This window comes from Lolium rigidum, chromosome 4 (genome assembly GCF_022539505.1).
Source record: "Lolium rigidum isolate FL_2022 chromosome 4, APGP_CSIRO_Lrig_0.1, whole genome shotgun sequence".
Taxonomy (NCBI): Eukaryota; Viridiplantae; Streptophyta; class Magnoliopsida; order Poales; family Poaceae; genus Lolium; species Lolium rigidum.
The window spans coordinates 203,142,292-203,152,301 of record NC_061511.1 but is presented as its reverse complement, the minus strand read 5'-3'; the positions used below and the strand labels follow the sequence as shown (position 1 = coordinate 203,152,301).

Below are 10,010 nucleotides of genomic sequence, written 5' to 3'. Positions count from 1 at the left end.
AAGCATATGGAAATTACAAGCTGAGCCTTCTTTTGCTTCTTGTGCTCATAGCAGGGCTAGGAGGGTTAAACTTTCTGCTCCTTGTGCCCATTGCCGGGCTGTCAAGTGGCACCGAATGTTTTCAGCAACCTTGTTTTTCGTCTTGGCCTTCTTAATGGAGCCAGCTTTTGATCTCGCACATGTGTGTATGGCAATAGTAAGGCAATAAATTTAGAGCCGCAACAAGTTTATGTCAGCAACAATATAATACATAAAAGTACCTCTTTGAACCTCCGATATTGTCATGTTCTCTCTTTTTCTTAGTTGTAGTTTCTAAGTTTTGGCTATGATGAGAAAGAAACAAATTAGAACATAAACTAAGTTTTTATATTCATTGGCAGAAGTTTATAAGTGCTAACCTTGGTGGTGGAAAAAGCATCCTTGTTGGTGCTCCATCCTCGTAAGGCACAATGGACAGGGCAGTTTTGCTAGTCTTTGCCCTCTTCTTTGGTGGTTCTCTACATGAGCAATAGGAAAAGTAGTTAACACATGTAGTTGCAAAGTAAATAATAAGAGAAGCAAGAAAAATAATCTATATTACCTAATAGCCAACATTGCAGCAATGTCATCAGGGTTACCCTTCTTACAGTTGTGCCAATGATGCCCATAATCCTTACAAATCGGACATAAGTGCTTGCCCTTTTTTCTTTTCTTGTCACTACAACCTTTATATCTCTCAGTTTTAGGTCTGCCGGCTGTAGCTTTAAGTAGTGGTGGATGCATGAAAAATCCATGGTCAGATTCAGGCCATTGACTCTTGTCAGGCATAGCAGGGATCAGGTTGGAATAAGCTGCTCTAAATTTTTCAGTGGAATAATACAAGTCAACGTAATTCTTTATGTGAGCATCGCTAAGTGACGTGATGAATGCAAGAGCATGTTTGCAAGGAAGACCACAAACTTGCCATTGTCGACATGAACATGTTCGATCTTGCAAGTTGACGACAAACCTAAAACCGCTGCCTCCTAATGCAACCACTTCAGCCACTTCTTCTGAGCATTCTACCACCTCCAAGTGATCCTATGGCATGTCTTAGCAATTGCATGAACCAGATCCAATTTTCGTTTGTTTCAGAGTCAAAAACTCCAAAACAAACTGGATACATCCAATTATGGCCATCCACTGCAATAGCACTTGCCAATTGCCCCTTGAATCTGCCTGTCATAAAGGTGCTGTCCACAGCCAAATATGGCCTACAGCCACTAAGAAATCCATCTATGCAAGGTTTGAGAGCAACAAAAATTCTTCTAAACCTTATTTTACCATTTATGGTATGATGGTCAATCTGCACTATGTTATTAGGGCAGCAACTTTCAACTTGTGCTTTAAACTTATACAAGTTGTTGAAACTACTATCCCAATCACCGTATAGTTGCTTCAAGGCTAGCAGCTTACCCATATAAACTCTCTTGTAGTGGATTTTGATCTTGTAGTGTTCTTTCAGCTTTTGCCGCAATTCCATTGCTCCTAGAGTTGCATCCTCAATGAGCCAATCTTTCACCTTCTCACATATCCAGAATTTAGTTGCATTCTTCACTTTCTTTTTCCTTTTTGTACTAGAACAATCGTGGTCAAAGGGATTTTTTTTCACCTACAAAACAAGAATACAAGTAAGTAAAATCTCCTCAACACTTATGCAAGATATATTCAGAAATAAGTAAGGTTAGACAATTACCATTACAGTACGCCTATCAGCTATTGTAGAAGCATGTATCCTCCATGGGCAATCATCTTCATCTCGTCTTTTACAATAGGCCCTTAACCTACGTTGTGTGCTCTTCTCTGTGTTATACTCAAAGTCGCGTTTGACTGCATGTTGGGAAAGAGCCAACCTAAACACATCCATATTGGGATATGTGGATCCTACAGTCATTGGAGGGTCTTGCTGGTCATACTCTGTATTTGGGGCATGATCTGGCTCATGCAACTCCTCCTCTAATTCAGGCTCCTCCTCGCTCTCATCCTCGCTCCCGTCCTCGCTCTCATCCTCACTCCCATCCTCACTCTCATCCTCGCTCCCATCCTCGCTCCCATCCTCGGGAACATTGGCTTTGTCTTTCTCATTCTCCAAATACATTTTCTCCTCATCAATACCAACGTGCTCATTCTCCGGGATTGGGTTGCAAAGATAACTATCACCGGCCTCTTTTGAGTTTTTGTCTGGTTGAACATCTGTCGAATCCTCGGTGATGGGCTCATTTGGTTTGGAGGGATCACAATATGCAATTAACATGTGCATTATGTTTTCTGGATCCATCCTACAAATCACAGAGAAATGCTATGTTTGCTTTAGGTTGTTACTACTAAATTTCGGCATACACATAGCATCTGGAGACTACAAATCAAGAGAAAATCAAAGCCACTCACCCTTGTTGCCAATCTGCCCAAGCCGACCAGCCCGCATCGGCGCCTCCAGGTCCGCCGTCGGCCGCGCCTCCAGGTCCGCCGTCGGCCGCCTCCAGGGCCGCCGCGCCGCGCCCGGCCGCCGCGCCGCCTCGTTCTCTGTCCGCCGGTGATGTCTACTTTCCCCCTCCTTTCCTGTAGACAGTGTTGGGCCTCCAAGAGCAGAGGTTTGTAGAACAGCAGCAAGTTTTCCCTTAAGTGAATCACCCAAGGTTTATCGAACTCGGGAGGAAGAGGTCAAAGATATCCCTCTCATGCAACCCCGCAACCACAAAGCAAGAAGTCTCTTGTGTCCCCAAAACACCTAATAGGTGCACTAGTTCGGCGAAGAGATAGTGAAATACAGGTGGTATGAATAAGTATGAGCAGTAGCAACGGTGCCAGAAAATAGCTTGCTGGCGCGTAGTTGATGGTGGTAGTATTGCAGCAGTAGTAACGCAGTAAAACAGTAAACAAGCAGCGATAGCAGTATTTAAGAACAAGGCCTAGGGATTAGACTTTCGCTAGTGGACACTCTCAACATTGATCACATAACAGAATAGATAAATGCATACTCTACACTCTTGTTGGATGATGAACACATTGCGTAGGATTACACGAACCCTCAATGCCGGAGTTAACAAGCTCCACAATAATGCTCATATTTTAGTAACCTTTAGTGTAAGATAGATCAAAAGACTAAACCAAGTACTAACATAGCATGCACACTCGTCACCTTCATGCATATGTAGGAGGAATAGATCACATCAATATTATCATAGCAATAGTTAACTTCGCAATCTACAAGAGATCATGATCATAGCATAAACCAAGTACTAACACGGTGCACACACTTGTCACCTTTACACACGTGCGGGAGGAATAGAACTACTTTAATAACTTTGCTAGAGTAGCACATAGATAAATTGTGATACAAACTCATATGAATCTCAATCATGTAAAGCAGCTCATGAGATCATTGTATTGAAGTACATAGTAGAGAGATTAACCACATAGCTACCGGTACAGCCCCGAGCCTCGATGGAGAACTACTCCCTCCTCATGGGAGCAGCAGCGGTGATGAAGATGGCGGTGGAGATGGCAGCGGTGTCGATGGAGAAGCCTTCCGGGGGCACTTCCCCGCTCCGGCAGCGTGCCGAAACAGAGACTCCTGTCCCCCAGATCTTGGCATCGCGATGGCGGCGGCTCTGGAAGGTTTCTGTGGTTTTCGCCAATCGTGTCGAGGTTTTTAGGTCAGGGGCTTTATATAGGCGAAGAGGCGGCGCAGGGGGGCACCTGGGGGGCCCACACTATAGGGGGGCGCGGCCCCCCCTGGCCGCGCCGGGGTGTGGTTTGGTGGCCCTGTCCCCCTTCTCTGATCCTTCCCGGGTGTTCTGGATGCTTCCGGTGAAAATAGGAACTTGGGCGTTGATTTCGTCCGATTCCGAGAATATTTCGTTACTAGGATTTCTGAAACCAAAAACAGCGGAAAACAGCAACTGGCACTTCGGCATCTTGTTAATAGGTTAGTTCCAGAAAATGCACGAATATGACATAAAGTGTGCATAAAACATGTAGATAACATTAATAATGTGGCATGGAACATAAGAAATTATCGATACGTCGGAGACGTATCAGCATCCCCAAGCTTAGTTCTGCTCGTCCCGAGCAGGTAAAACGATAACACAGATAATTTCTGGAGTGACATGCCATCATAACCTTGATCATACTATTTGTAAAGCATATGTAGTGAATGCAGTGATCAAAACAATGGTAATGACATGAGTAAACAACTGAATCATAAAGCAAAGACTTTTCATGAATAGCACTTCAAGACAAGCATCAATAAGTCTTGCATAATTCAAAGTAAAGGTATTGAAGCAACACAATGGAAGATTAAGTTTCAGCGGTTGCTTTCAACTTGTAACATGTATATCTCATGGATAGTTGTCAATGCAAAGCAATATAACAAATGCAATATGCAAATATGTAAGAATCAATGCACAGTTCACACAAATGTTTGCTTCTTGAGGTGGAGAGAGATAGGTGAACTGACTCAACAATTAAAAGTAAAAGAATGGTCCTTCGAAGAGGAAAGCATCGATTTCTATATTTGTGCTAGAGCTTTGATTTTGAAAACATATAGAGAGCATAAAAATAAAGTTTTGAGAGGTGTATGTTGTTGTCAACGAATGGTAGCGGGTACTCTAACCCCCCTTGCCAGACAAACCTTCAAAGAGCGGCTCACATTTTATTTTATTTTTGGGTGGCACTCCTTCCAACCTTTCTTTCACAAACCATGGCTAACCGAATCCTCGGGTGCCTGCCAACAATCTCATACCATGAAGGAGTGCCTTTTTATTTTAGTTTTATTATGATGACACTCCTCCCAACCTTTGCTTACACAAGCCATGGCTAACCGAATCCTTCGGGTGCCGTCCAACAATCACATACCATGGAGGAGTGTCTATTTTTGTTAATTAATTTGGGACTGGGAATCCCATTGCCAGCTCTTTTTGCAAAATTATTGGATAAGCGGATGAAGCCACTAGTCCATTGGTGAAAGTTGCCCAACAAGATTGAAAGATAAACACCACATACTTCCTCATGAGCTATAAAACATTGACACAAATCAGAGATGATAAATTTTGAATTGTTTAAAGGTAGCACTCAAGCAATTTACTTTGGAATGGCGCAAAAATACCATGTAGTAGGTAGGTATGGTGGACACAGATGGCATAGTGTTGTTTGGCTCAAGGATTTGGATGCATGAGAAGTATTCCCTCTCGATACAAGGTTTAGGCTAGCAAGGTTGTTTGAAGCAAACACAAGTATGAACTAGTACAGCAAAACTCACATAAAAGACATATTACAAGCATTATAAGACTATACATTGTCTTCCTTGTTGTTCAAACACCTTACTAGAAATTATCTAGACCTTAGAGAGACCAATTATGCAAACCAAATTTTAGCATGCTCTATGTATTCTTCATTGATAGGTGCAAAGCATATGATGCAAGAACTTAAACATGAGCACAACAATTGCCAAGTATCACATTACCCAAGACATTATAGAATTACTACATGTATCATTTTCCAATTCCAACCATATAACAATTTAACGAAGAAGAAACTTCGCCATGAATATTATGAGCTAAGAACACATGTGTTCATATGAACCAGCGGAGCGTGTCTCTCTCCCACACAAGCATGATGTGATCCAATTTATTCACACACAAACAAAAACAAAAGCACACAGACGCTCCAAGTAAAGTACATAAGATGTGACTGAATAAAAATATAGTTTCAGGGGAGGAACCTGATAATGTTGTCGATGAAGAAGGGGATGCCTTGGGCATCCCCAAGCTTAGATGCTTGAGTCTTCTTGAAATATGCAGGTATGAACCACGGGGGCATCCCAAAGTTTAGACTCTTCACTCTTCTTGATCATAGTATATCATCCTCCTCTCTTGACCCTTGAAAACTTCCTCCACACCAAACTCGAAACAAACTCATTAGAGGGTTAGTGCATAATCAAAAACTCACATGTTCAGAGGTGACACAATCATTCTTAACACTTCTGGACATTGCCCAAAGCTACTGGAAGGTAATGGAACAAAGAAATCCACCCAACACAGCGAAAGAAGCAATGCGAAATAAAAGGCAGAATCTGTCAAAACAGAACAGTCCGTAAAGACGAATTTTAAAATGGCACCAGACTTGCTCAGATGAAAATTCCCAAATTGAATGAAAGTTGCGTACATATCTGAGGATCACTCACGTAAATTGGCATAATTTTCTGAGTTACCTACAGAGAATTTTGCCCAGATTCGTGACAGCAAAGAAATCTGTTTCTGCGCAGTAATCCAAATCTAGTATCAACCTTGCTATCAAAGACTTTACTTGGCACAACAAAACACAAAACTAAGATAAGGAGAGGTTGCTACAGTAGTAAACAACTTCCAAGACACAAATATAAAACAAAGTACTGTAGCAAAATAACACATGGGTTATCTCCCAAGAAGTTCTTTTCTTTATAGCCATTAAGATGGGCTCAGCAGTTTTAATGATGCACTTGCAAGAAATAGTATTTGAAGCAAAAGAGAGCATCAAGAGGCAAATACAAAACACATTTAAGTCTAACATGCTTCCTATGCATAGGAATCTTGTAAATAAACAAGTTCATGAAGAGCAAAGTAACAAGCATAGGAAGATAAAACAAGTGTAGCTTCAAAAATTTCAGCACATAGAGAGGTGTTTTAGTAACATGAAAATTTCTACAACCATATTTTCCTCTCTCATAATAACTTTCAGTAGCATCATGAGCAAACTCAACAATATAACTATCAAATGAAACATTCTTATCATGAGTCTCATGCATAAAATTAGTACTACTTCCAACAAAAGCATAGTTATTCTTATTAATTGTAGTAGGAGCAAATTCAACAAAGTAGCTATCAAATATAGGAGGCACATTGTAATCATAATCAAATTCATCCTCCATAACAGGTGGTAACAAAAGACTACTATCATTATAATCATCATAAATAGGAGGCAAAGTATCATCAAAGAAAATTTTCTCCTCAATGCTTGGGGGACTAAAAAGATCATGAAAACCAGCTTCCCCAAGCTTAGAACTTTCTATATCATTATCAACGATGGTGTTCAAAGCGTTCATACTAATATTACTACCAGCATGCAAATAAGATTCCATAGGTTTTTTAATTTTCGCATCAAACAATCCATGTTTTAAATCAGGAAATAGAATAAGAAGATCATTCTTGTCCATTATGCCAAACTAGTGTAAACAAGAAACAAAAAGATGCAATTGCAGGATCTAAAGGAAATAGCTTCGAGCACAAACACAATGGCGCCAGAAAAGTACTTTACCTGGAACCGAAGTATGAGTGCCTTTTACCTTTCCTCCCCGGCAACGGCGCCAGAAAAGTGCTTGATGTCTACTTTCCCCCTCCTTTCCTGTAGACAGTGTTGGGCCTCCAAGAGCAGAGGTTTGTAGAACAGCAGCAAGTTTTCCCTTAAGTGGATCACCCAAGGTTTATCGAACTCGGGGAGGAAGAGGTCAAAGATATCCCTCTCATGCAACCCTGCAACCACAAAGCAAGAAGTCTCTTGTGTCCCCAACACACCTAATAGGTGCACTAGTTCGGCGAAGAGATAGTGAAATACAGGTGGTATGAATAAGTATGAGCAGTAGCAACGGTGCCGGAAAATAGCTTGCTGGCGTGTAGTTGATGGTGGTAGTATTGCAGCAGTAGTAACGCAGTAAAACAGTAAACAAGCAGCGATAGCAGTATTTAAGAACAAGGCCTAGGGATTAGACTTTCACTAGTGGACACTCTCAACATTGATCACATAACAGAATAGATAAATGCATACTCTACACTCTTGTTGGATGATGAACACATTGCGTAGGATTACACGAACCCTCAATGCCGGAGTTAACAAGCTCCACAATAATGCTCATATTTTAGTAACCTTTAGTGTAAGATAGATCAAAAGACTAAACCAAGTACTAACATAGCATGCACACCTGTCACCTTCATGCATATGTAGGAGGAATAGATCACATCAATATTATCATAGCAATAGTTAACTTCGCAATCTACAAGAGATCATGATCATAACATAAACCAAGTACTAACACGGTGCACACACTGTCACCTTTACACACGTGCAGGAGGAATAGAACTACTTTAATAACTTTGCTAGAGTAGCACATAGATAAATTGTGATACAAACTCATATGAATCTCAATCATGTAAAGCAGCTCATGAGATCATTGTATTGAAGTACATAGTAGAGAGATTAACCACATAGCTACCGGTACAGCCCCGAGCCTCGATGGAGAACTACTCCCTCCTCATGGGAGCAGCAGCGGTGATGAAGATGGCGGTGGAGATGGCAGCGGTGTCGATGGAGAAGCCTTCCGGGGCACTTCCCCGCTCCGGCAGCGTGCCGGAACGGAGACTCCTGTCCCCCGGATCTTGGCGTCGCGATGGCGGCGGCTCCGGAAGGTTTCTCGTGGTTTTCGCCAATCGTGTCGAGGTTTTTAGGTCGTGGGCTTTATATAGGCGAAGAGGCGGCGCAGGGGGCACACTGGGGGCCCACACTATAGGGGGCGCGGCCCCCCGGCCGCGCCGGGGTGTGGTTTGGTGGCCTCTGTCCCCCTTCTCCGATCCTTCCCGGGTGTTACGGATGCTTCCGGTGAAAATAGGAACTTGGGCGTTGATTTCGTCCGATTCCGAGAATATTTCGTTACTAGGATTTCCGAAACCAAAAACAGCGAGAAACGGAACTGGCACTTCGGCATCTTGTTAATAGGTTAGTTCCAGAAAATGCACGAATATGACATAAAGTGTGCATAAAACATGTAGATAACATCAATAATGTGGCATGGAACATAAGAAATTATCGATACGTCGGAGACGTATCAGCCGGCGCCAGCTCCATGGCGCCCTCGGCCGCCTCCAGGTGCGCCGCTCCTTGCCCGGACGCCGCGACGCGCCCGACCGCCACGCCGTGCCCGACCGCCACGCCGTGCCCGGCCGCCGCGCCGCCTGCTTCTCCGGCCGCCGGCGCCTGCTCCATGGCGCCCTCGGCCGCCTCCAGGGGCGCCGCGCCTTGCCCTGCCGCCGCGCCCGACCGCCGCGCCGCCTGCTTCTCCGGCCGCCGCGCTGCCTGGTTCTCCGGCCGCCGCTAGGGTTCACGAAACGCGTGCGGGCTTGCTGCTTGTTCGATGCTCAGGCTGCACGATTGAGTCGAAGGAGAAAATAAGTGACAAGGGTATTTTGGTCCAGCTGAGTAAAATGTGACGGAACAAATTAACGGAACCGACGGTAGTGTCATGTAGGGCATAAATTTTACACAACAAGTCATATAAGGAAGCAAAAAATTGATAGTGTCATATAAGGCATCAAATTTAAGACTAGTGTCATATAGGGAATTCTCTCAAAAAGGAAAGAAAATGTAAGACTTTCTAGTGGCTAGTTCGTTCACGGGACAAGCCCAGCCACCAACCAGCGCTGTGACTGTGATCCTCCTCCTCTTTGTGAGCGACGTGCAAAACCTTTACCCGCTCGCCTGTTCACCGGCCGTCCCTCTCCCCAGATTTCCTTCTTTTAACAACCCGACCAGGATATACCACCGCTCCCCACTCGGAAGGAAGAGAATCGGGGTGTAGAGCAGCAAAAAAAGCTTTACCAACAAGAGGTACAGGAAGAATCAACGTCGTCCGAAGAAGCGCCCGTAACTCCGCCACACAACCATCGGAGAGCCGCACGTCAGTGAATTTTAAGGCGGCATCTTCAAGAAAATCAGCACGCATGGAAGAACGCTGCTACCGCTCGATCCAAAATCTTGAGTTTTCTGCTGGAGCACATAGTCAAACCGCGCACCGCCCAAGAATTTTTTTTCTCGGTGACAATTTCTTTCCGGAGAACACCGGAAAATCCGGTTACCGTGAAATCTCGAAAATCTCAGGATCTTTTTGTTCGAGATTCTTCCAACATAATTTAAAATTCAAAAAATCCAAGCACAAAACAAAGATTCTAGTGCGCCCCCCTAAAATT

General features: G+C 43.5%; 1 protein-coding gene across 1 annotated transcript; it reads right to left on the bottom strand.

Moving 5' to 3' along the window:
• Positions 1 to 270: 270 nt before the first annotated feature.
• LOC124650302 (protein BFR2-like) lies at positions 271 to 2,471 on the bottom strand. The gene is made up of 5 exons (XM_047189847.1): positions 2,407 to 2,471; positions 1,887 to 2,297; positions 581 to 648; positions 399 to 497; positions 271 to 323 (listed from the first exon to the last, which is right to left on the bottom strand). The coding sequence occupies exons 2-5, from the start codon at positions 2,294 to 2,296 to the stop codon at positions 313 to 315; spliced, it is 588 nt and encodes a 195-aa protein (XP_047045803.1). The 5' UTR covers position 2,297; positions 2,407 to 2,471; the 3' UTR covers positions 271 to 312.
• Between the last annotated feature and the right edge of the window lie 7,539 nt (positions 2,472 to 10,010).

Bases quoted from the DNA above. Each gene is read 5' to 3' on its own strand.
- LOC124650302 (XM_047189847.1), bottom strand. From the start codon at position 2,296: ATGGATCCAGAAAACATAATGCACATGTTAATTGCATATTGTGATCCC. The intron at 649-1,886 runs TATGGATGTGTT...ATTTGTAAGGAT, and splicing joins GTAGGATCCACATATCCCAA to TATGGGCATCATTGGCACAA. The intron at 498-580 runs GTAATATAGATT...TTGCTCATGTAG, and splicing joins GCTGCAATGTTGGCTATTAG to AGAACCACCAAAGAAGAGGG.